Consider the following 27641-nt stretch of genomic DNA (forward strand, 5'->3'; position numbering starts at 1 on the left):
TGACTGGGAGTTCTCCGACCCTTCCTTCCTGGGCCTCCTCAGCTGCATGGACTGGTGTGGGGTGGGGGAGGGCTGGACCAGGTGAGCGCTGAGCCCTTTCAACCCCAGCATCCTTGCAGGGCAAGCCTTGGCCTGTATACACAGGACTGTGGTGCATGGGATCCACTCCAGACACTTTTACTCATAATCGCTGAAATATAATTAACCAAAGAAACACTGTAGGGATGTCTCAACAAGGAATTAAAAAACTAGACTCCAAAGGGGAGAGATGTGTGGAACAAATTATTGGTATTTATGTAACTCTGAATAGCTTTGATTTCCTTCAGTAGGAACTGACAGCTGGCTGACAAAAAAACTCATCCGGGGAGAGAAAAGGCATAAGTGAAGTATGAAATTTTGAATAACATTTTCAGGTAACTTTCTATTTCCATTTAGAGTGGGTGTCTAGAGGGGCGAATGTAGTTATTTGAATTGCTTCATTTATCAACAGAGATTTTTAATAGGGCTAATAATTTTAAGACCCAGTGCTTTTTTACTTCCTTTTTTTCCTGGCCTTCTAGTCTCCTGCTAGCAGGGCAGAGGTCTGGGAATTCCACCATTCAGCCTGTAAACTCTCACTTTATCCCCTATTTTTAGCCTTTCTGGTCGATGTGCTCAGAAAATAAATCTTGTTTTCTTGCCTAGAAGAGTGGTTATCTACTTGGAGTGGAGAAAAGTAACTGGGAGTCCAGTAGATTTGTCCAGAGATGTCAAACCATCCCCACTGTCAGCCCTGCACCTCATTGCCACTTTCTGTGTCACGTGGGGCCTCTCAGCACTGAGCTTCCCAGGGCCTGTGGGTCAGCTGGCTCCTGGTCATGGGACCACCTCTATCATGCCTCTGTTATGCTAAGGCAGTTTACCACACCACCATCCCCACTCTGTTTCCAAAGCTTCCTGGACTCTGTCATTTGATGATACATCTCTTCCCAAGTTTTCGTTCTTCAGAGTATATATATATTTTTAATTTTTAAGTAACCAAACTGTAATTTCTGTGAAGTCTTGGAAGTAGAGAGAGGCACTGAAAGAGTATAGTAAATATGCCATGATGAATCATAAATGATGTTAAAGACATTCTAATTTTAAAATAAAAAGCAATTTGTCCAGCTGTTTAATAATTAATCTTATAATATGTGGAAATTATTGTATTTGGAAGTTATAAGGAAAATACATTTAAGGCTATCTTTTTTCCATATTCACTTGATAGATTACATTTATGTTTACAAAACATTATTTACAGATCTTTAAAAAAATTTTAATATTTTATGTTATTTAAGTAGTCTGTGAATTGGAGACATGATAAAAATAAAAGAAGGCTAAATTCTGAGATAGAATTTTTAAAAAGAATACACTGAGTAGTGAGGCACAATAGGAAAGTCTTTTTCTAGACGTCTGATTTCATCACCTCCTCCCACCCCCTCCCCGCCTTGAATAAAGGTTTGGTCCTTGTCATGTTACAGAGGAGGGACCCAAGACCGAAAGGCTAAGAGATCTGACTGTGGTGTACAGCTCGTAAGTAGGGGAGTCAAGATGGAAATGTTGGTCTGAGTCCAGAACTTTCTCCAGTCCACCTGTTATCTGTTTGGAAGGTGTAGCTGAGTGTGGGGATTATTTATATGCTATATTATAACAAAGGGTCTGACTGAATGTTAATACAGTGTCAGCAGTGGGTGCTCCGTGAGGATGTTTCACAGAATGAGACAGGAAGCAAGAACATTCCTGAACCAGGATAATTGTAGGCTAGAGAAGTGATCTTCATCACAGGTAGGGCTTAGGTCTATGAAGAGTAAAAAAGGGGCGCCTGGGTGGCTCAGTGGGTTAAAGCCTCTGCCTTCAGCTCAGGTCATGATCCCAGGGTCCTGGGATGGAGCCCCGCATCGGGCTCTCTGCTCGGCAGGGAGCCTGCTTCTCCCTCTCTCTCTGCCTGCCTCTCTGCCTACTTGTGATCTCTGTCTGACTTGTGATCTCTGTCTGTGAAATAAATAAATAAAATCTTAAAAAAAAAAAGTAGAAAAATTGAGCTTCAGTTTCAGCATTTTTGATGTGCAAGTGGATGACCGTGATAAAAGAATTGGAAGAGAGTAAAGGCTTAAAGACAAGGGGACTGTCCCAATAAGGAACTGAATATGAGACAGTAGGAAAACAAGCGTGTATTCATGTGGACAATTCATGTGTATCTGATAGCTTTTTGCTCCATGAACTTTAATTTTAAACAGTTTTAGAATTGTTTTATTAAATGTGAACAGTTTAAAAAGTGAGCAACCCAAGGGGCTTTAGAAGCCTTTAAAATGAACAAAGAGTAAGGCTCTGTTGTTGTTGCTTTTATTCTAGACAGTTCTAGAGGGGGTATGCCTACATCCATGAGACAGATTCACTAGTTGCCAGTAGCTAGTTGGTGCCATTGCCCAGCTTCTTCAGAGAGCCCTGGGGCCCACAACGCCCGCCTTTTCTGCAGGACCACGGTGGGCCACTGCCCACCTCAAGCAGCCCAGTCAGCAGTACATTGCCAGTTCCTCTTCTTTTCCCAGAACCTTCTGACACTAACCTTGGTGAGACAAAGTTATGACAGAAAGTTGTCAGGTTTAGTGTTATGGAGAAAACATTTACATGAGGTTGAGTGAAAAGATTTGAAAGTCTTTCCAAAAGATTCTTATAAGACTTTTTTTTTTTTTTTAAACAGGGGCCCCTGGGGGGCTCGGTGGTTAAGCCTCTGCCTTCGGCTCAGGTCACGATCTCAGGGTCCTGGGATCAAGCCCCGCATTGGGCTCTCTGCTCAGCAGGGAGCCTGCTTCCTCCTCTCTCTCTGCCTGCCTCTCTGCCTACTTGTGATCTCTCTCTCTGTCAAATAAATAAAATCTTTTTTTAAAAAAAGACTTTTTAAAAAACAAACAAACAAGACTGGCCCCAACACTAGAAACTATATGAGAATATAGTATTGAAATTTATGGGGTGCCTGGGTGGCTCAGTTGGTTAAGTGTCTGCCTTCAGCTCAGGGTCCTAGGATTGAGCCCCATGTAGGGTGGGGAGCCTGCTTCTCCCTCTCCCTTTGCTGCCCCCCTGTTTGTGCTCCCTCTCTCTCTCCCTGTCATATACATAAATAAAATCTAAAAAAATAAAAAAAGAAATCTGCTATCTGGCAAACTTGTTCTTATTTGAATATGTTTCTGAAATGCCACTTTTGGTCAAAGGTGTTTTTATGTGACTGATACTGTATCTCTTCTCCAACTGTGGTTACCAAATGGTTTCTATATTTGACATTATGTTCCAGCTAATTTCTCTACATCTCTTTGCTTTATTAAACACATTAGTATATGAAAAATGCTAAAAGAAGGTTTTTTTTTTTTTTTTTTTTTTGCTAGCTCTTTTCAGATGCTTTGCATTCAGAATAGACCTCTGGTGGGATCCAAGCTGTCAACCAATCCTATATTCCTAAGGTCTCAAATTGCAGGTATGCCTGGCTTTGGAATACTTTTCATAGAATATTGCACAGGGGAACGAAAAACGTAGCATTCATTTTCATTGTACTTATGTATGTATATATGGAATAGTTCTTTGCTTAACATCATGAGTGATACTAGAGTAGAATGAGTAAGTATATTCTTTTGAGTACTGCCTTTCAGGAGCTCCCTAGTTGAAACTCCTTGAAAGTGTAGGCATAAATACTATTGATAATAACACAGAACTGAATGATGTCATAAACATATCGCTCTTTTCAAATTTTAATTATGGAATGGGGCATCTGGGGAGCTCAATCTGCCTTCAGCTCAGGTTATGAACCCTGGGGTCTGGGATCAAGCTCAGCAAGCTTGTCTTGGCAGAACTTCTAGTAGTTGAATGTTGAATTTCCTAGTGTAGACCTCTAATTTCCCCTCTCTATTCTTTTTGTTTAACTGTTAGAGATTTTTATCAATATTGTCATCTAAACCTATTTAGTTTTGCAGTTTGTATGGTGTTTTTGCCTTTTTTTCCCCCAAAGATTTTATTTATTTATTTGACAGAGAGGGAGAGAGTACAAGTAGGCAGAGAGGCTGGCAGAGAGAGAGAGGGGGAAGCAGGCTCCCCACTGAGCAGAGAGCCGATGCGGGGCTCGATCCCACAACCCTGAGATCATAACCAAGCCGAAGGCAGTTGCTCAACCAACTGAGCCACCCAGGTGTGCCTGTTTTTGCCTTTTGAGAATGCTTTTTAATGGTCTCTGAATACTCTTTTTCCTAGAACTTTGTTTTTGTTTCATGGTTACAACAGCTTATATCTAAAGATAAAGAGCTTTTGAAGTTTTTATCTTCCTGACCAATATCTGTCTCCTCCAAGTTGCTTTTTCTCTATGTGTTCTGGTCTCTAATGAAGAGGCTTTTCTATTTTGTTTTGTTTTTTATTTTGATTATCTGCTCATGATTAAAGGGCTTGGATTAAAAAGCTGATGAGAAGACTGGAGCACATGGGTGAGGCTTGTAATCCTTAAATCTTGCTGTAGGATGATCTGAGTGTCATGTTAGGGAATCCCTGTGGTTATTACTCTTCGTATTTTCTTCTCAGTGGGTCAGATTCTCAAGAGAAGAGTATAGCAATATTCGGCTGCATAATAAGGGTACAGGCTGCCAGCTTTCTTAGAGTTGAATTGAGGAGAAGGCTCTGAGTCTCTTCATTCAGTGATCAGTGAGCTTTCAGTCACTTAGTCCCTGTTTTCTAGTCCTCAAATATGTCAGGTGTCTTCCAGTCCAGAGACCCTCCAATTTCATCATTTCTGAAGAATAAAGGTCTCTCCAGAATAAAGAACAACTCAAGTTGGAGGACTAATATCCTATCTCTTAGTGGCTTGGAGTAGGAGAATCACCTGAGGCAGTCAAATTTCAATGCATGTATAAATCACCCAAGGATCTAATTAAAATGTAGGCTCTGATTCAGTAGGTCCAGGATGGAGCCTGAGATGAAGCCTCAGGTAATGGTGGTGCAGCTGCTGGTCCAAGGTAGGATCACATTTCGGCTGGTGAGGACCGAGGGATCTAATTGCTTCTCCTGACAGCTTTTCACCTAGTCCTCATTATTTTTTTTAATGTTTTATTTATTTATTTGACAGAGAGAGATCACAAGTAGGCAGAGAGGTAGGCAGAGAGAGAAGGGGAAGCAGGCTCCCCACTGAGCAGAGAGCCCAATGCGGGGCTCGATCCTAGGACCCTGAGATCATGACCTGAGCCGAAGGCAGAGACTTAACCCACTGAGCCACCCAGGTGCCCCTAGTACTCATTATTTTAGCTATACTCTCCACCACCACCGCCACCTGCCCAGTTCTAGAACTTCTGCCATTACTGCCTCTTGCGAGGATTCTGGAGTGTACGTGGGCTGAGTTCTCAGCTTTATCATGAATGATCTGAGGCACAGCCTTCTCAGGTTGGCTAAGTTCCTTAATACTGGCCCATCTGCTTTCTGGCTTTCAAAATATTGCCGTTGTCTCCTTTTCGTGCTATCCTTATGAATTTATGTCTTTTAAAAAATTCTTGGGGCACCTGGATGGCTCAGTCAGTGGAATGTGCAACTCTTGATCTCAGGGTTATGACTTGGAACCCCATTTTGGGTGAAGAGATTACTTAAAAACAAAACCTTGGGGCACTTGGCTGGCTCCGTTGTTTAAGCATTTGCTTTCGGCTGAGGTCATGATCCCAGAGTCCTGGGATCGAACCCTGCATCCAGGTCCCTGTTCAGTAGGGGGTCTGCTTCTCCCTCTCCCTCTGCCCCTCCTCCCTGCTTGTGTTCTCTCTCTCTCTCTCTCTCTCAAATAAATAAATAAAATATTTAAACAAATAAAAATAAAATATTAAAAAAATTTTAAATAAAAAATAAAATTAAATCTTTAGTTTCAGAGGATTGTTCAGGAAGAGGCAAAATTAAATGTGTGTGTTCTGCCATATTTACCCTAACTATAACCATCTGCTAAAATATTTTTCTAAAGTTTGGTTATATCAGCATAAATAGAGCCTGATTTATGATAAATAACTGCTATTTTGAGCCTTTAGGTTTTTGCACAAAGAATATTCTCTACTTCTCTCTTCCTACTTTATCTGCTTACCAAACTCTCATGTAGTCTTTAAGACCCAGCTCAAATGGCCGCCCTCTGTGAATTCCCTGTCTCCAAACCACCAAAGCCTGTATAGTCTTTTTTTAAAAAATATTTTACTTATTTATTTGACAGGGAGACAGACACAGCAAGAGAGGGAACACAAGCAGGGGGAGCGGGAGCGGGGGAAGCAGGCTTCCCATGGAGCAGGGAGCCCAGCGTGGGGCTTCATCCCAGGCCCCAAGGATCCTGACCTGAGCTGAAGGCAGACGCTTAATGACTGAGCCACCCAGGTGCCCCAAGCCTGTATAGTCTCATGACTTTAACTCATAACCAGCTGCTTATTTAGTATATCTTCCAAATGACTGAGCAAGCTCTGCAGGGCTAGGGCATGTGCCTTGTAGCTCAGTGCCCAGGACGTAACAGGAGCTTGCAGCTATTTAACACTTAGATTCTAAGTTCTGTGTGCATGTCTTTCTTCCTCCCTTCATTTTCTTTCTGTTCCCTTCATCTCTTTTTCTGTCCATTAAGAGGTCCCTATATTTATTATCTATTCCATTATCCAATAAAAAAAAATTTATGTCCTATATTGTTAATTTAAGGGGCGCCTGGGTGGCTCAGTGGGTTAAAGCCTCTGCCTTCGGCTCAGGTCATGATCTCGGGGTCCTGGGATCGAGCCCCGCATCCGGCTCTCTGCTCAGCGGGGAGCCTGCTTCCCTTCCCCTCTCTCTCTGCCTGCCTCTCAGCCTACTTGTGATCTCTGTCAAATAAATCAAATCTTTAAAAAAGAAAAAAAAAGTAAATACGTGGAATAAATAATACTTCTCAATTTCTAAAACCTACCTCATTAAATAAAATAGCTTTAAATATTATGTGAACTCTATTTGATTTTTCTACCCAGCTCTAAGTATTGTTCAGAGACAAACATTTCCTCAGCTCTAGATAAAGACGTAATTTTTTTTTTTTAAATAGCTCTACACCCAACTTGGGGCTTGAAATCATGTCCCCGAGATCAAAAGTTGTATGATATTCTACCACCTGAGCCAGCCAGGCACCCCCAAAAACATAATTCTTATCAACTAATGGAATTATCTGTTGAAGGAATTTGAATCCAAATTATTTAAATAAATTAAATGTAATTTTTAGTTTTAGTGGTAGAAAAATGTTTATAAACACTACATGTCCTTATTCATATTTTTAGCCTAGAAAACTCCTTCTACAGAGCAAAGGTACTCTGTCAGGGGGCGCCTGGGTGGCTCAGTGGGTTAAGCCTCTGCCTTCAGCTCAGGTCATGATCTCAGGGTCCTAGGATCGAGCTCCACATCAGGCTCTCTGCTCAGCAGGGAGCCTGCTTCCCCCTCTCTCTCTCTGCCTGCCTCTCTGCCTACTTGTGATCTCTCTCTGTGTGTCAAATAAATAAATAAAATCTTTAAAAAAAAAAAAAAGGTACTCCGTCAAAATTTAACCAAACAGTATGTGGCCAACCCCATCCATAATCTAGTGTGTGATTTAAATAATGAAATCAAGGAAAATGCATAATCACATGTTCACCATTCCCATCTCAGTGTGAGTTTCAGACATTGTGTCAGGTATTTTAATGTCTTGTAGTTCAGATGACTTTTCATCATTTAAAAGAAACAAAAAAAATGTTCCTCAAGGGACACCTGGGTGGCTCAGTCAGTGTTCAGTGGGGTCTGCTTCTCCCTCTGCCGCTCTCCTCTGCTCATGCTCTTTCTCTCTCAAATGAATAAATAAAATCTTTTTTTAAAAAAGTTCCTCGGGGCGCCTGGGTGGCTCAGTGGGTTAAACCTCTGCTTTCGGCTCAGGTCATGATCTCAGGGTCCTGGGATCGAGCTCCACATTGGGCTCCCTGCTTGGTAGGGAGTCTGCTTCCCCCTCTCCCTCTGCCTGCCTCTCTGCCTACTTGTGATCTCTCTCTGTCAAATAAATAAATAAAATCTTAAAAAAAAAAAGTTCCTCAAATTAAAAATCTAGATAATAGTTGCATTATCTAACTTAAGAGCACATGTAAGTAATTTGACCCTAAGAAATTTTTAGATTTATCTGCCATAAATATCTGTATTTTCATTGATTCAGTTGCAATTACACAGAATTTTGGAATTTTTCCTTAAATCTACATTTTAGTGTTATTTTAAAAATATTTTTCACAAGTGGAAAGTAAATGGATTGTTGTTTAATTAATGTGGAATTTTCGGAAGTACTAGGTTGGTATTATATCATAAATATTCAATGAGGATTTTGAAAGTAAATTTTAGTATGTGATTCCCTACAGGCTGTTACTAATCTAAAATTTCTTTAATTCTGCAATTCACTATTGTGTTCTGTATTATTAACAATCTCATTTATGTCCTGTTACTCTATATATACATATTTCAGAAGTTATGAATAATAACATGAATAAAGACTGGGATTCTGGCTGATCTTTTGTTCTTCATATTCTTTGATAACCAGGTATTGATTCTGACTTTTGAAGATGGATGAAGGTGTAGAAATTTCAAGTGATGGAAATTCCCTCATCAAAGCAGTCCATCAGAGCCGGCTTCGCCTCACAAGACTCTTACTAGAAGGTGGTGCCTACATTAACGAGAGCAATGACCGTGGGGAAACACCTTTGATGATCGCTTGTAAGACCAAACATGTTGATCATCAGAGTGTCAGTAAAGCCAAAATGGTTAAATACCTGTTAGAAAACAATGCTGACCCCAACATACAGGACAAATCTGGGAAAACTGCTTTGATGCACGCTTGCTTAGAAAAAGCTGGTCCTGAAGTTGTTTCCCTGCTCCTAAACAATGGGGCTGATCTCAGCTTGCAAGACCATTCTAGTTATTCAGCCCTTGTTTATGCTATAAATTCAGAGGATAGAGAAACCCTGAAAGTTCTACTTAGTGCTTGCAAGGCAAAAGGGAAAGAGGTCATTATCATAACGACAGCGAAATCCCCCTCTGGTAGGCACACTACCAAACAGTACTTAAATATGCCTCCTGTAGATATAGATGGGGGTCATTCCCCAGCTTCCTGTGCCACTCCTTCAGAAATAGACATAAAAACAGCCTCATTGCCACTTACACATTCTTCTGAAACTGAAACGACCTTTTTTGGCCTTAAAGGTCTGGAGCTCTCAGGAAGTAGTGATGATACACAGGACCCAGGCTCCCCTGTGAGGAAGCCTGCTGTGGCCACTAATGGGCCCAAGCTACCCCAACCTCCAACCTGGATCAAGAGTCCTCCCTTACTAATGCACCAAAACAGGGTGGCCTCCTTGCAAGAGGAGCTCCAGGATATTACTCCAGAGGAAGAATTATCCTACAAAACCAATGGGGTGGCACTTTCCAAGCGCTTCATCACTAGGCACCAAAGTATTGATGTAAAAGACACGGCACATTTATTAAGAGCCTTTGATCAGGCCAGCTCAAGAAAGATGTCATACGATGAAATAAATCATCAGGCATTTTTTTCAGAAGGAAGCCAGCAATGCACTGAAATCCCTGCTGACCCAGATCCAGACTCTAACCAGACAATCTTTGCTTCCACCTTAAGAAGTATAGTTCAAAAAAGAAACTCAGGGGCAAATCACTACAGCTCTGATTCCCAGCTCTCCGCTGGTCTTATCCCTACAACTTTAGAAGATGGCAAAGCACTTATAGGAAAGAAAAAGGTCTTCTCGCCATCTCCTTCCTTGCTGTCAGGGCCTAGAGAATTGCTGGAGAATATCTCACCAGGTCCCTTGAGCAGGAGAAATCATGCACTTTTAGAAAGGCGTGGGTCAGGAGCTTTTTCTTTAGATCACAATATTACTCAAGCCAGACCAGGATTTCTGCCACCCTTAAATGTGAATCCTCACCCTCCCATTTCAGATATCAACGCCAATAATAAGATTTCCAGCCTCCTTTCTTGTGGTCAAAAAGTGCTTATGCCAACAGTTCCCATGTTCCCTAAAGAATTCAAAAGCAAAAAAATGTTGTTAAGGAGACAATCATTGCAAACAGAACAAATTAAGCAATTAGTAAATTTTTAAGAGATGCCTAGAAAGCACATTTTGTTCAGTTGTCTACATCAGAGAAATATAGAACCAGAGAAGAAATCTCAAATGTTCATCCTTTTAAATCTTGTAATTGGTTGGTCCATCATTGTTAGGGGTATCAAAATATACTGCGTATTGTCCTAGGTACTATGGATATACAAATAATATGTAGTTTCTACTAAGGAAATTTAAACAAAATTAAAGCTGTATTTCTCAAAATTTCTAATATGTAACAACCTTCATGTGGCCCAAGTTTTTAATTTAAACAAAAATCAGTAAAAAAAAAGAAGGTCAAATATGTTGGAGATGACTTTGACATTTTTTTCAGATTTTTCAAGTATTTTATTAGGAAACACTGCATTCAAGTCAATAAACGTTTTTAACATTACGAGTCAATAAATGATTGTAATTTTCTGAGATGCCAAAAGCATTAAAAAAAAAAACCATGAAACAGTTCTATGTTCAATAAGCCTGTACGGTATAAGGCAAGGTATAAGGTATAAGGAAAGAATGAACTAATTCTTAAAAATGTTGATTGCAAGTGTATGAAATCTAATTAAAAATTTAAAAGGCCAACCATTATAGTATACTGGGCAGCTAATATTCATGTTGTCAGCTTTATCAATGTCAAATAACAGATCGGAGTTTTATAAGCTAGTAATAATCTATGCTAAGTGTTAGTGTGTTGTTTTTTGCTTGGTTTTATTTTGTCTTTAATGTTATCTCATAAATTCTTTCTTCATATCCTTTAATTCCTGCTATTATTTTTTAAGTCTATCCATAGGTTCCCAATAACAAGAAAAAGCAGAAGTTTAACAGCATTCCTCTTTACTTATATCAAATTATTCTTGTCTTTCTACAGACAACCAAAAAAAAAAAAAATCTGGGAGTTTATCACAAATAGAAACTATGTGCTTGCTTCATTTTAGAAAAGAAAAACTGATTATTAGATTCTCTTAGGTTAGGTAAAATTAGGAAAGCCAATAGAAACTTAATTACAAAATACACTATTCGGTCAAGATTAAACAATATCTCTTAATTTCTAACATATAATTATTAGACATTTATATAATAAGGATAATTTCCTTAGTGTGACATTCCAATCATCTACTACTTAGGACCTGTGAATAACTTCTAACAAAATAAATGAATACCGTTACTATCATAAAATATTACAAAATGACTATATTATCTAAACGACTTCAAAATGTGGTGTTTATATAAAGAATCCTTATTTCAATCTAGCAGTTTTACAACAAAGAGTAAGTCAAATTATACAAAACAGGAGTGTATTAATTTGATGATTGACATATACAACTTTATTTCTTTGCCTTCTATTAGTAGAGGAGATCCTAACAATTGGCATGATGCTTTTCTTGGTAATTTGATATAAGCAAGTTGTAATGTACATGGTAATTATTTAATTTTTTTGTGGCTTTCATTTGAATAAAATAATTGGAGGTTTTCCATTTAATGTTTTAAAGAACATTACTGTAAATTACATTAGAAATATTTTTTGATTCAGAACTTAGAATTGTACCTGATGTTTATAAGTAGCTAAACCCTTTTTGCAAGTTTTAATATTGAGAAAAGTGCTTGGCTTTAAGTTGCAAGGATACAGTTTGGAAGAATATGTAAATAGATTAGTTCAGAAACAAAATGTTATCAATAAAAATTTTAAACGTTATTTTGATTATCATTTTTATTTATCTCAAATACTAACAAATATTTCAAAATAATCTCAAGAGAAATTGTGCCAGTTACTTTAAGTAAATAGGAAACTGAGAATAACGTTTGTTGCTATTCTAATCCCAATATGCAAAAAATATTTAATAAGACTAAACCTTTGTTGGCTGTATTTGGAAGAGCTTTTAGACTTCTCTCAATCCTGAGAACATTTTAGGGGCTAAGGTTGCTTGAGTTGGGTTATAAAACAATCCTATGGGGACTTTTCACTCCATTAAGTGGAATGTATCACTGGGATTCCAATGGTAGGTAAGTCACAGATGTTTGTAACAGGAGTCAGATATGTATATATGTGTTATATCTTAACATAACATAAAAGTTCGATTTAACTTTAATTTAAAGGTGTGATGACCCTTCATTCATTAGTTTTACAGGTACAATTCTTAGTTACTTGTGGCTAGGATTTCCACAGAGTACAGCTAATACTGATTCAGTGCGTCCTCCTAGGGAGGACATAGGGCAGTCCTAGTTACAGAGACAATTGCTGACAGTGTCCCATCCAAGCAGTGCCAGGGAAGGTTATGAACACCTTCCTGGCATATTCTTTGGTAGAGATGTATCCATCAGTTATCCAGTACCTGGACATTTTAAAATCTCAAATGATTAACTACACTTATTCTGATTAAATACTATGTAGCCTTCTAATAACTTGATTTCCAGATAGCTTGTTTAAAGGAAGGAATGAACTGTCAGGGTGATGACAACTGTATTAATCATGGATTTTTTGTTGTTGTTGTTGGTTTTGTTTTCTGGGTTTGTTGTTGTTGTTGTTGTTGGGTTATTTTGTTTTGTTTTGGTATGTGCTGATGCTTTGATATTTTGGGGCCTTGCTAACACTAGAGGGACCGCCCCTCCCAGGGTTAGCTAATTCCTAGGGATAGAAAACAACTTGCCCCAGAATGCATCTTTCATGTGCAAACCAGCCAACTCAGAGTCCATACTCCAACCAACCAACTCCTTTATCAGGCTCTCACAGGCCTTCTCAGGGCCACTACCTCCCATCCTAGTCACTGCAGGGTCAGGTACCAAACAACCAGTGACAGCTCCCACACCCCAGAAACCACTGAAATTATTCAAACTAGCCAATCCTAAACCTGATTACCTTGCCTCACCCATTCCTTCCTACAGAAACTATAATTAAGGGTCTTGGCCCAGTTTTCCCTCACACTCTGTCTCCAGGCAGACCCTGGTGCTTCCCCACACTGGCCCTGTGTGACGTGGTCTCCCTGCCTCCTCTTGGCAACTGTGAGTAACAAATGGTATTTTCAATGTAACTGTCTCCTGTTGGCCTCAACATATGTGAATAATAATAAAACCTACATTTTCAAACAAGAAGGCATAGTCTTCTTGGAAGTCATAATTCTTAATAAAATAATGTTTGAGTTTATATAGCCTTGTTTAATGCCAATACTCCTTAGATCTAAGTCACATTTTTAAGTGATTTCCAAGTCGCCAAGAGGGTCAGAACATGGACCATGATAAATCCACTAGATTTAGTGGAGCTTTCCACTGGCCTTTCCAAGGTGATATCCTAACTTCTTGTGTACCTTCTTTGAATGTCTATAATTCTTTTTTAAAAAGTGTATGCATGTATGTAAGTAATTTCTACACCCAGTATGGGGCTTGAACACACCACCCCTGAATAAGCAAGCCTGCCAGGCCCCCCTGAATGTCTACAAGTCTCTCTCTTTTTTTAAAGATTTTTTTTATTTATTTATTTGACAGAGAGAGAAAGAGACAGCGAGAGAGGGGATACAAGCAGCGGAAGTGGGAGTGGGAGAAGCAGGCTTCCCGCCAAGTGGGGAGCCTGATGTGGGGCTTGATCCCAGGACCCTGGGATCATGATCTGAGCCGAAGGCAGACACTTAACTACTGAGCCACCCGGGCATCCCAAATGTCTACAAGTCTTAAAGGGAAGGTCAGGAAACCAAAATCTGGCAGGAGTAGCTAACACAACAAACAGCAACAAAAACAATTTATAAGACTTTCAGTTAGCTGGAATACTGGGTCAAAGTGTAATGATTATGAGTAAGCTACATTTAGGTTTTGAAAATCAGTTACTGGGTGCCTGGGTGTCTTAGTAGGTTAAGCAACTGCCTTCAACTCAGGTCATAATCTCCGGGTCCTGGGACTAAACCCCACATCCGGCTCCCTACTCAGCAAGGACCCTGCTTAGCCGACTGAGCCATCCGGTGCCCGGGGAGACAGGTTTTCATCAGTAATATCATCATTGTCATTGAGGCATTTTAGAAAGGTGCCTGACATTATTTGGTATAATGTATATATGTATAGAGTATACACTCTGAAATTTTATTGCTTCTTATCATTACCATAAATGTGTGGATAAGGAATTTGGGAAAACTGAAAAGATTATTTGATAAATTGGTAAAACAATGGTTATAATTATATTCTTTCCCCTACAAATTTCCAAAGGACCCCTTTTTTAAAAGACTTTTTATTTATGTATTTGAGAGGAGAGAGTTGAAGAAGGGGGAGCAACAGGCAGAGGGAGAGGGAGAAGCAGGCTCCCCTCGGAGCAGGGAGCCTGTTGTGGGGCTCCATCCCAGGACCCTGGGATCATGACCTGAGCTGAAGGCAAACACTTAACTGACTGAGCCACTCAGGTATCCCTTATACATCCCTTTTAACTCAAAAAGAATTTAAAGTGTATCTTTGTACTGTTTGAATTTTTAAAAACCATCCATATGTATTTTGTTCAATTTAAAAACCAATAAAACTACTTTTCAAGAATTAAATATATTTAGACACAAATGTATTTAAATTTCAAATACATTAAATATATGTAAATGACACATTTTATAGTTAAAGAAACAATGGCTTTATTTTATTATTATTTTTTAATGCCTTGATTTTAGGATGATTAAAGCAGAAATGGTATTAGCTTTTTATCCATATATTCTGAATACTGAAAACATCTGTAGACCTTGGTTTTCAAACCTTACAGCCTCAGGACCTTTACATTCTTAAAAACTGAGGTGCCTAAGGGCTTTAAAAAAAAATCCAGGTTACATATCTCAGTGTTTGCTACATTAAAAATTAAACCTAGAAAGGGGTGCCTGGGTGTCTCAGTAGGTTAAGTGTCCAACTCTTGGTTTCAGCTCAGGTCATGATCTCAGGGTCCCAAGATCGAACCCCATATATGGGCTCTGTGCTCAGTGTGGAGTCTGCCTGAGATTCTCTCCCTCTGCCTCCCCCTAGAATGTTCTCTCTCTCAAATAAATACATGTTTAAAAAAAATTCAAACCCGGAGGGGCACCTGGGTGGCTTAGTCATTAAGCATCTGCCTTTGGCTCAGGTCAGGATCCCAGGGTCCTGGGATCAAGCTCCACATCCAGGTCCCTACTCTGTAGGAAGCCTGCTCCTTCCCCTTCCACTCCTCTTGCTTGTGTTCCCTCTCTCTCTGTGTCTCTGTCAAACAAATTTTTTAAAAAAATCTTTAAAAAAAAATTTAAACCTGGAAAACTTTACAAACCCAATACATGTTAGCATAAATATTTTATGAAAAGTAACTATATTATCCAAAATACATTTAGTGAAAAAAGTGGTATCGGTTTATGTTTTTGCAAATCTCTTTAATGTTTGGCTTAATAGGAAACAGCTGGATTCTCCTGTTTCTGCATTCAGTCTGTTGTAATATGTTGTTTCAATTGAAGCATATAAAGAAAATATGGTTTCACATAGATACATAAATGGAAAAGGAAGAAATAACTTAATAGGCTTTTCAGATAATTATGGATAGTCTTTTTGATACTATGCTCAAACTTGGGTAAGTGGTAGTTTCTTCAAAGGTTAGCTGTAATGTGGAATCTGAAACAATATCAATGAATTTCCATATTCTATTACACTAAATTTCACTATTTTGTCCTGTAATTTGAAGGATTCCTTACTCATGCACTGTTTTATAATATCATGCATTAGTTATTTGGAAAATAAAGACTCTTTGAGTTATGTAGATCTTCCAAATGTTGGCACATTTTATTAATATTAGCATTGATATCAGAAAAAAAGTCCTTAAGCAATGGGAATCAATCACAATGATTGATTCAAATTTATTCAAATTCTAATTTTTCATTATAAAAGTTTAGGTTCTGTCATTGGCAACAGACTGTCAGTTGTTTTCCTTGAAGTGGCAAACTCATTTTGTTCATTTTTTAGAAAATATTTGCCAAATACCCAAGATGAAATAATTAGTCTGTCAATTCTTTCAAGTAAATATTTTTTCCATGAAAAAAAATGACTAGTTCTGCTTGCAACAAGTGCTTTTCTTTAGGACTACCATTGAATTTCAGTATACAGCGGAACTGTTCTGTATTTACCTTCCAATTCATCACCCTGACTATTAAAGAGTCAAGATGTTGGGGTGCCTGGGTGGCTCAGTGGGTTAAAGCCTCTGCCTTCAGCTCAGGTCATGGTCCCAGGGTCCTGGGATCGAGCCCCGCATCAGGCTCTCTGCTCAGCGGGGAGCCTGCTTCCCTCTCTCTCTGCCTGCCTCTCTGCCTGCTTGTGATCTCTGTCTGTCAAATAAATAAAATCTTTAAAAAAAAAAAAAGAGTCAAGATGTTAATCTTTTTTTTAAGATTCAAAAAAAATTTTTTTAGGATTTTATTTATTTATTTGAAAGAGAGAGAGTAAATGAGAGCATGAGCAGGGGAAGGGGCAGAGGGAGAGGGAAAAGCAGACTCCCCACAGGGAGCCTGACACAGGACTTGAACCCAGGACCATGGGATCATGAACTGAGCCAAAGGCAGCTGCTTAACCACCTAGCCACCCAGACACCCCCTTGAGTTTATTTTTAAGTAATCTCTACACTCAATATGGGGCTCAAACTTACAACCCCTAAGACCAAGAGTCAAATGCTCTACCAACTGAGCCAGACAGGTGCCCCAAGATCTTTTTTAAATTAATTTTAAAATTATTATTATGTTCAATTAGCCAGCCAGCCATCATTAGTTTTGTTTTTGTTTTTTTTTTAAGATTTTATTTATTCATTTGATAGACAGAGATCACAAGTAGGCAGAAAGGCAGGCAGAGGGCGGGTGGGGGAAGCAGGCTCCCTGCTAAGCAGAGAGCCCGATGCAGGGCTCGACCCCTCGACTCTGGGATTGTGACCTGAGCCGAAGGCAGAGGCTTTAACCCACTGAGCCACCCAGGCGCCCCCAGCCATCATTAATTTTTGATGTAGTGTTCAATGATTCACTAGTTGTGGATAACACCCAGTGCTCATCACCACATGTGCCCTCCTTAATATCCAGCAACCAGTTTCCCCTTCCCCCCAACCCCTTCCCTTCTGAAACCCTCAATTTGGTTCCCAGAGTCCAGAGTCTGTCATGGTTTGTCTCCCTGTCTGATTTCTTCCCATTCACTTTTCCCTCTTTAGCCTATGGTTCTCTGCGCTATTCCTTATATCCCACATATGAATGAAATTATATGATAATTGTCTTTCTCTGCTTGACTTATTTCACTTAGCATAATCCCCTCCAGCTCCATCTATGTCGATGCAAATGGTGGGTATTCATCCTTTCTGATGGCTGAGTAATATTCCACTGTATATATGACCACATCTTTGTCTGTTCATCTGTTGATGAACAGTTTGGCTATAGGTGGTCATTACTGCTATGAACATTGGGGTACATATGCCCTTTCTTTTCACTACATCTGTATCTTTGGGGCAAATCCCTTGTAGTGCAATTGCTGGGTATTTTTAATGTCTAGAGGAACCTCCATACTGTTTTCCAGAGTGGCTGTACCAGCTTGCATTCCCACTAACAGTGTAAGAGGGTGCCCCAAGATCTTAACTCAGGGATGTTAAATCTTGGCTCGGCATCAAAAATTAATAATTTTTGCTGAATCAGTGATGATACTTCTAAGTCTTTTTTTTCCTTTTTAATGTGAGTGGTGGCAGTGAAGAGTATCATTATCAGTTGATGCCATGAACTTGATTTATACTAAGGCATCAACAATATAACCTACCATTGTTTTTCTAACATCAGTGTAAATGTCTACATGAAACAGGCAAATGCTATTATTTGTGAATAATAACAATTTCACAAATGGTTCTGACCTCATGAATCTCCTAAAAGCATCTCAGGGGGACTGAGGGGTTTGTCACCCATACGGTAAGAACAGCTGGTCATAATAATTACTGAGGTTTTGTGTCTACCATCTATCTACCCATCCATCAATCCATCCATCCATCCATCCCATTTGTTACGGGGCTATTCTGACTAGACATCACGTTAAAATGAATAGTTTCTTCCTCTAAAACAACACAGATGAGAACAAAACACAAGCCTGTAGAATAATTATACCCTAGCAGAGGAGGTGCCTCAGGAGAAGGCCCACAGGGCTGCCTGGGGAAGTTACAAGACTCCTCAAAGGAACCCTGGTTTAGGCGCTGAGCTCAACAGGCTCTGTGAAAAGGCCATGCCTTTCTACTTTAATCCAGAGTTTTTGTTTAGCTCTTGAATTCACAAAGTAGCAACAGACTCTTGCAGTCAATATTTCAGTTAAATTTTCTGAACTCTTATTACATTCTCTCATCCCAAGGAAAAGATAACGAAGAAAGAGGTAATGACCAGCGTTCATGAACATTCTGTAGTAGCAAGCAAACCCAGAAGTGCTCAGCCACCAGATTTAGTTGGACTGGTCCCCTTACTGGCCAGAAACACAGAAACAAGAACCTCCCTAGAGGGTAGGAGGCCAAGTGAGCCCCTTTCAAGTCCTGACTGTTTTCTCTCTTCACTGATGGTGGGACTACAAAAAATAGTTTTCTTATTTAAAATTATGGAATAAAAAAAAAGAATAAAAAAATAAATAAAATAAAATTATGGAATAATTAAAATACGTAGTAAAGTAGCAATTACTTGGGGGAGGAGGTCTTTAAGAAACTGGTCGAATTAAATAAAGAAGAGCATCCTTCCTAAAGTTAGAGTAAGAGGTAAGTGAGTTAAGGGGCAGGCAGATGGGATTTTGAGTTTTCTTTCCAAGTTGGTATAAAGGAGCAATATCAACAAATCACTGAGAAATATAGCTCCACTTGGCCTCTGTCTATTCTGTTTGGGTTAGTAACAGCACCTGACCCTTTGTTACCCAAGTGAAAAACATGTATGGTAGACTCCTCCCTCTCTCCCATACTCTCCATTCAACTGGTTTAAAAAGTCTTACAAATTCTTCCTTCATAACCTCTTTCCTCTGCCTCTTGAGCATTTCCATTCCCTTTTGCTATCACCTTACCTCAGGGTTTCATCTTTCACTTCTAGAATTCCAAATCTCCTTCTCATGCATTGTAAACACATTTCTAACTCAAACTGATAATAAGGCTCCCCTACTTAAAATGGTGCAATGATTCCTATGACCTACAACAAAAGAAGCAAACTGCTTGGCTGAGAAAATCAATCTGGTCCCTGCATAAATGCCCAGCCTCATAGCATGGTGCCTCCATATACTTTTTGAACAAGTCAGATCAGTCTCCTTCCCAATTAGAGTTCCTTTGCTTCTGTGTCTCTGTCTGAAAGGCCCTTCCTCCTCTTGGACTACCCGGTGAATCTTACTCATCATTCAAGACACAACTTACATGTTTTTTCTTAATCTGAACAAAATGCTGTCACTGCAACCTGGTGCATAGCTCCATCACAGGGGTTATGGCAAATATCCAACTTACTGTTTATGGGTCTCTCTCCCCCACCTAGACTGTAAGATCCTTCTGGTAGAAATCATTTCTGAACTATCTGAATTATCAGCCTCGGCACATCAGACAGCCATTAAGTGCCTGTCCCCTTCCCTCCCGCAGTACTCCCCAGTGAGCCCTGAAGACACAAATGACTAGACAAATTACAGTCCCTGGATGGTAGGTACAAAGAAGAGAGAGGAGCAGTCACAGTCATGAGTAAAAGAATGACACCAATGGGGACACTAGACACTAGAACAAAGACCCTGAGCTCCTGCTGCTGAAGTCCCAAGAACTCCTCGATCCTGCCCCCCTTCTTCCAAGTGGTTATCAGAACTTCATGGTTTCATTCATTATACTGCCATTTCTAGATAAAAACAGTTCTTTAGTACTACTGTCTTCATCCTTCTATCATTCAACTATTTTCCTTGCATTAATTCATGAATTTATGATGATTAGCAGAATGTAGGCTCCTACTAGGCAAGTTCATATCTTAAATTTCAAGGACAGAGATAGGGCATTTTTTATATATTCACTAGGTAATTATTTTTTATAATTAGAAGGAAAAAAATCTAAGACCCTAACTCCAACAAACAAGCAAATAAACAAAAACTGTTCTGAATAATTTTTAGCAATTTCCCCCCTCGACAGATGAGTACATATCTGACTAAATATAGTTACATCAATTTTATAGGGCCATAAACTACTGTACTTTATAAAGCTGATTTTTTAAAAAATTGGATCTCGTACCAAAGTTTCTTCTAGGACCAGGATTACTCTGCCAGGCTTGGGAAATAGCCCTTGGATGCTATGAGTTTTCAACACCAATACATTAGACTTGAGAACCTGGAGGGGAAAAATAGGTTATACTTATTTTGTGTCTGGGAACTTCTTCTCAAATATTTTTCTATGTATACAAATGCACATAAAGACATACAATTTTACATAAATAGTATGATACCAGATATTTGTTTTGCTGCCTGAAATATAACACCTTTTCATATTAATAAATGTAGATTCTCAGTGTTTATATACTATTGTACTGCATTCTTTTTTTAATTTATTATTTATTTATTTATTTATTTAAAGGATTTTATTTATTTATTTGACAGACAGAGATCACAAGTAGGTAGAGAAGCAGGCAGAGAGAGAGGAGGAAGCAGGCTCCCTGCTGAGCAGAGAGCCCGATGTGGGGCTCGATCCCAGGATCCTGGGATCATGACCTGAGCTGAAGGCAGAGGCTTTAACCCACTGAGCCACCCAGGTGCCCCTATTGTATTGCATTCTTACACATTAAGACCTTTGTATCATTATTATTTATTAACCAAGTTATGAATTATCTGTTCTTTTGACTATTTTTGTCTGGGTTCTTTAGCTTCTTTTTAAATATCAGTTTATAGGAGTTCTCCATAGATTCTGAGTATGAACCTTTTGTCAAATATATGTTAATGGTGTCTTTTGATGAGAGGAGGTGAATTTTGATAAAACCCATTAATCAATTTTTTTCTTTTATGATTAGTGTTGTGTTATAGGAAATCATTGCCAGGGCACCTGGGTGGCTCAGTTGGTTAAGCATCAGACTCTTGATTTTGGCTCATGTCATGATCTCAGGGTTGTGAGATCCAGAGTCCTGGGTCGGGCTCCACACCAGATGTGGAGCCTGCTTAAGATTCTCTCTTTCCCTCTCCTCTGCCCTTCTCCCCACAACCCCCCCCCCATTTTTTTTTTTTTTTAATCATTGCCTTGGGTATGGAAATAGGGAAAAACTGTTAACACCTTACACTTTCATAGGTCAATCATACTCCTATAAAGCTGAAATTTAAAAGAAGAAATGACTGCCTACTCTCAAGTCATGAAAATATTCTCCTGTATTTTCTTCTAAATGCTTTAATGTTGTGTGTGTGTGTGTTTTTTTAAGATTTTATTCATTTATTTGACAGAGAGAGACACAGCGCAAGAGGAAACACAGCAGGAGGAGCGGAAGAGGGAAGCAGGCTTCCCGCTGAGCTAAAGGTAGATGCTTAACGACTGAGCCACCCAGGCACCCCTCTTCTAAATGCTTTAGTTTTATCTTTCACATTTGGGCCCAAGATCCAACTCCAATTATCATTTGCATATGGTGTGAAGTAGGGATCAGTTATTTTTTTCCATGTGATTATCCATTAAAAATTTATTTTTCATTAGAATACATTTTATAATTCTCTTACATATTTTTGTTCCCAAGAATGATTTAAAATACACCTTTGAATCTTAACCTAAGTAATAATCAGCTGATAAATTTCTTAATATAAAAGCATTTTTCCTAAAGATTAGTATTTTAAAAAATATTATCAAGGGTCATGTGTTCCCTGGATGACTCAGTTGGTTAAGCATTTGACTCTTGATTTCATCTCAGTTTGTGATTTCACGGTCATGAGATCGAGCCCTGTGTCTGGCTCCACACTGGGCATAGAGCCTGCTTAAAAGTCTCTCTCTCGGGGTGCCTGGGTGGCTCAGTGGATTAAAGCCTCTGCCTTCAGTTTAGGTCATGATGTCAGGGTCTTGGGATTGAGCCCTGCATTGTGCACTCTGCTCAGCAGGGGGCCTGCTTCCTCCTCTCTCTCTCTCTGCCTGCTTCTCTGCCTACTTGTGATCTCTGTCTGTCAAATAAATAAATAAAATCTTAAAAAAAAGTCTCTCTCTCCCTCTCCTTCTGCCCCTCTACCTCCCTCTAAAAAAATAAGTAAATAAATATATATATGCATATATATATATATATATATATATATATGAGTGTGTGTGTGTGTGTGTGTGTGTGTGTATTATCAAGGGTCAAATCAAGTAGCAAAAATAATCTTCTGGACAAATTAGTTTTATTTAAAACTTCATTAAAATGCAGTTCATTCATAAATTCAACTCTATAAAAGAGTGGTTATTTTAGAAAATTTATAAAGTAAACATTAATTTTTACTATAATTTTAAGAGTTATTCTTTGTTGCTACTGTTAAAATTTTATAATCATAAAATTGCATTTTTGCTTTTGGCAAACAACCATAGAAAGTGAAGTTTTAGGTGTTATTTGACAAATAGCACTGCATTTAGCGGAGCTAAAATTTTAAGTGGAAATATAACTGTCTTCTTTAAATATATGTCTACAATGTTTCGTGTTATACCCCTTACTGTTCTCTATCTACAATGGACATGATCACATGACAGGTCTAGAAGAAGGGAACTAACTTTGTTGAGTACCTTCTGTGTATTAAGCATTGAGTTAGATGCCTCTATTCCATGAATCTCAATCTTCATAACAACTTTTCGAAAGAATCCTCATTTTCCCTCCATCTTACAGGTAAGGAAACCAAGACTCAATGGGGTTAAATATTTCCCAAAATCTACAGCTAGGAAGGGAAAGAAGTGGGGCTGTAAGGGAAGTCTATCTGAATTCAAAACCCAAGCTCTTTTCTCTATACACTACTATTCTCTGGGAGAAAATGGTTGATAAACAAAGACAAATTATGTATCTTAAGACATTCATTGGTAAGTTTCTTTTCAATAATGAAAGAAGTAATGTGTTTTTCTGAATACCTTGCTTAAGATTATGGCACATACTATAAAGGACAGTTAAGAACGTTCACTTACCATGAAGGACTTTATATAACCTAGCTGAGCAGATAAAACTAACATGTATGACATAATTAGTGAACAATATCAAATAGTTAAAGTTAACTGTTAAAGTAAGATCTGGACACCATTGTTGTTGCAGGCATTTTTGAGATGATGACCATGCTGAAGGTCACTGAGGTAATGTTTAGAGTGGGCTACATTATGAAAGATCTTGAAAGAGTTAAACTAAATAAAGTGATATTTAAGAGACCCTTGGAGCTTTCTGATCTGGCAAGACGTGCTTACAAAAGTTTTCTTCAGCAGAAATACTCAGCACATTTCTGAGTAGAATATGAACAATGAAGTCATGAAGAACTTTTTAAAATTCTAGCAGTAAAACAAGGGCCTGAACTAAGGTGGTCCTGGTGATAAACTTGAAAATCAAATGATATGTTACTAGGATTAAAATTCTGCTCTCCAGTAGTATTGTACTTACTACAGATAAAATACTATAATTGAAACAACGAATATAAAAAAACATATATAGTTGTCAGCATGCTCTCAACAATATGGAAATTCTAGATCCATCTAATTTGATCTATATTGTTTTCAGTAAATGGATTTTATTCTGTTACAACAAAGCTTCTCACCTCTGTGAAAATTAAAACATCTTTAAAGCCCTCTTACTCTTCCTTAGTCTCTGAAATACCCAGTTTTTCAGGAAAAAAGAAAGAAGTTACCATAAATTAGTGGAATCTCTGTAATGCAAGGCCAACCAAAATGTGATTTATACCTGTATCACATGGAATGTGATTATAGGTTATGACATGTAAATTCTTTCAATTACCTTCAATATATCAAAATTACATTTTATAAAGGGGTTTAAAACATAATTGTCCTAAATTATTATTAGACCAGGCCCACTGAAATATTTTCTTTCCAAATCTTTTAAATACACACAGTATCATAAGGATATAAGCCTAATAAAATAAGCACTAAGTGTTTTTTGATTAGATGAATTAGAGCATATAATCATCACAATTTATATGGTAATTAATTCAGACCAAAGCAGAGGGTTATGAAACCAAAACATGAAATAATTTAGAAGAATCTTCTTAGAGATTAACTTTGACTCCAATGGCTTGTTTAAATTCATGGTTTTGTGGTTCCAAGATATCATAGAAAACTTGTTTTTTGTCAAAACGGTCTCTAATGCAAAGCAAATCTTCAATGGAATAGTTATCATTTTTCCCAGTCCAAATAGTCAGGCTGTACCTGCATTAAAATAAAACAGAATTTTATAGTGAAAAGTAAAGATAAGAAACAGTGATGAGGAATTCCAATAAGCCTAAAAATAGTTACTCTCATTTATCTTTAACCCAAATTCACACAGACAAAAAAATTAATTAGCAGTGCTGGAACATATAGTTCCTGTTTCATTCCTTCATGAACATCAAAAGGACTAGAGAGAAAAGAATTCACATTGCCATCATCTAAATTAGGTAACTGCTATATCTGAATTACAGGAATGTGAAATGGCTTTGGAAACCCAGACTGGTAACCCTGAAAATGGGCCAAATTTTGGACAAAAAAACTGAAGAGATTATAATGCTGAATAAGGAATTTGTTCCCTACACAAAACCTACAGCTCTAATTTGGGGTTTTTTTTTCGGTAGCCTGGGTAGAGTCAAAGGCATGACTGCAAGGGACTATGAAAAGATACATATGTCACTGACATTACCAACATTCATATTCACTTACATGTGGCCCCACTCTCGCTTCTGGGGGTGTTTGTATGAGATATAAGACTGCCAAGGGATGTCGGTAAGGATGCCAAACAGAATAAATTTAGATCCATTTCTGGGCGTTAAAAAAACAATAATAATATATGCAGATTTATCATGGGTGTTAAGAATATACTCAGAATTTTAAAGTTATTTAAATTATATATTTTCATTTCTTCCAGTAGACATCACTTCTATTACAAAACTATTGCATCAGAGTCTAAGAAAATGCAAAGCTGCTAAGTAGTTCCACACTTATTTTCCCCATAAAAATTTCAGAAAGCAGGAAAAAAATCTCCAAAGTCCTTCTTCTACTACTACTAAGAAAGTCTAACCAAGGTATGTGCTCTTGCTATGTTGGCACATTCCTGTCCTTAAGGATTGTGATACCATTCTAGAGATGCACTTTGAATTTTATGTGGAATTTTATTCCACAGCAGCATTTGGTGTGCACAGCAGCAAACCAAAAAGAAATTTTAAGCTACAGGTGAGGACACACACAGACACACACACCAATGAGAATTTCTTTAAGATCTATATTTTTACGACCTACCAAGACTGAATCAGAAAGAATTTAAAAATCTGGATAGATTAACTACTAGTAAACAAATTGAATCAACAATTAAAAAATCTCCCAATGAAGAAAAGCCCAGAACCAGACAGCTTTTGGTGAGTATTTCCAAACATAAAGAATTAACACCGATTCTTCTCCAACTCTTCCAAGTAACTGAAGAGCAAGAAACAATCCCAAATTTATTTTACAAGACCAGCATTATCTTGATACCAAATCCAGAAAAGGACACTATTAGTAAAGAAAACTGTTAAGTCAATATCCCTGATGAATATAGATGCAAAAATTCTCATTTAAATACTACCAAACCAAAATCTGCAGCACAATAAAAGAAGCATTCACCATGATCAAGTGGGATTTATCCCTGTGATGCGAAGATAGTTCAACACACACAAATCAATGTTATACATCACATTTAATAGAATGAAAGAATAGAATCATATGATCATTTTAGTAGGTGCAGAAAAAGCATCTGACAAAATTCAACATCCACTCATGAAAAAACTCAATAAATCAGGCTCAGAAGGAACATATCTCAACAATAAAGGCCATTTATGACAAGTCTACAGCTAACAACATACTCTATGATGACAGGATGAAAGCTTTTCCTCTAAGATCAGGAACAAGACTAGGGTGCCTACTCTCACCACTCTTATTCAACATAGTCTTGAAAGTCCTAGCTACAGAAATGAGGCAAGAAAAAGAAATAAAAAGTGTAAGAATTAGAAAGAAGTCAAATTGCCTCTATTTGCAGATGACATGACTCTGTACATAGACTTTGTATAAAGACTCAACCAAAAACCTGTTAGATCTAATCAATGAATTCAGTAAAGTTGCAGGATACAAAATTAATTTACAAATCAGTAGGATTTCTATACACTAACAGTGAAATTTCTGAAGAAGAAATAAATTGATCTCATTTACAATAGCATCAAAAATAGTAAAAGACATGGGAATAAATTTAATCAAGAGGTAAAAGATGTTTATGCAAAAATTATGACACTGATGAAAGAAATCAAAGAGGACATAAATAAATGGAAAAATATCCTGTCTTCATGTTTTAGAAGAATTAATACTAAAATGTCAATACTACCAAGAGATTCAATGCAATCCCTATCAAGATTCCAATGGCATTTTTTACAGAAGTAGGAAAAACTCTCCTAAAATTTATATGGAACCACAAAAGACCCTAAATAGACAAAGAAATCTTAATAAAGAAGAACAAAGCAGGAGGCATCATACTTCCTGATTTCAAATTATACTAGATAGCAATAGTCATCAAAAGAGTGTGGTAGTGGCATAAAAATGGACAAATAGACCAACAGAACAGAATCAAGAGCCAAGCATATATGGTCAACTAATATTTGACAAAGGAGCCAAGATTACTCAATGGGAAAAAAGTCTCTTCAATAAATGGTGCTAGGATAATTAGATAGTCACGTGTAAAAGAATGAAGTTGAATCTCTATCTTATATCAGACACAAAAATTAACTTAAAATGAGTTAAACAATTAAATGTAGGATCTGAAACCATTAAACTCCAAGAAGAAAGCATAGGAATAAAGCTCCTTGACATGGGTCTTTGTAATGATTTTTTGGATATGACACCTAAAGCACAAGAAACAAAATAAAAAATAATCAAGTGGGACTAAATCAAACTAAAAGGCTTTTGCACAGCAAAAAAAAAAATCAACAAAGTGAAAACACAGCCTCTGGAATGGGAGTGGGTAAAAATATTTGCAAACTATAGATAAGGTGCTAATATCCAAAATACATAAAGAACTCAGAAAAAAACTAATGGTAACAAATTATAAAAAAACAAAAAACCCATTTTAAAAATGGGTTAAAAAAAAAAAAGACCTAAACAGACATTTTTCCAAAGAAGATATATGAAAGGCCAACAGGTACATAAAAAGATGCTCAACATCATCAGTCATTATGGAAATGTAAATCTAAACCACAATGACATATCACCTTATGCAGGTTAGAATGGCCATCATCAACAAAACAAGAGATAACAAATGCTGGTGTGGATGTTAAGAAAAGGGAATCCTTGAGTGCTTTTGGTGGGATTATAAATTGGTTTAGCCACTATGGAAAATAGTACAGAGGATCCTCACAACTACCCTATGATCC

At 37.9% G+C, this 27641-nt stretch overlaps 2 protein-coding genes across 3 annotated transcripts in view; one reads left to right on the plus strand and one right to left on the minus strand.

Annotated features, from left to right (window-relative positions):
* Nucleotides 1–325: 325 nt before the first annotated feature.
* Nucleotides 326–11816, plus strand: ANKRD34B (ankyrin repeat domain 34B). The gene is made up of 3 exons (XM_080804701.1): nucleotides 326–413; nucleotides 3399–3487; nucleotides 8564–11816. Exon 3 carries the CDS (start codon nucleotides 8586–8588, stop codon nucleotides 10128–10130), a length of 1545 nt encoding a protein of 514 aa, XP_080660827.1. The 5' UTR covers nucleotides 326–413; nucleotides 3399–3487; nucleotides 8564–8585; the 3' UTR covers nucleotides 10131–11816.
* The window catches only part of FAM151B (family with sequence similarity 151 member B), a 44738-nt gene continuing 27022 nt past the window's right edge, over nucleotides 9926–27641 (minus strand). The window contains exons 6-9 of one of the 2 annotated variants that reach the window (XM_080804702.1): nucleotides 24913–25011; nucleotides 24279–24426; nucleotides 20320–20415; nucleotides 9926–10047 (exon numbers count right to left, since the gene is read on the minus strand). In XM_080804702.1, coding sequence (XP_080660828.1) covers nucleotides 10024–10047; nucleotides 20320–20415; nucleotides 24279–24426; nucleotides 24913–25011 — 367 coding nt within the window. In that variant the 3' untranslated portion in view covers nucleotides 9926–10023. The remainder of the gene's footprint in view (nucleotides 10048–20319; nucleotides 20416–24278; nucleotides 24427–24912; nucleotides 25012–27641) is intronic. The other variant, XM_080804703.1, reaches the window with a different exon arrangement.

Source organism: Martes martes (genome assembly GCF_963455335.1).
Source record: "Martes martes genome assembly, chromosome: 5".
Classification (NCBI taxonomy): Eukaryota; Metazoa; Chordata; class Mammalia; order Carnivora; family Mustelidae; genus Martes; species Martes martes.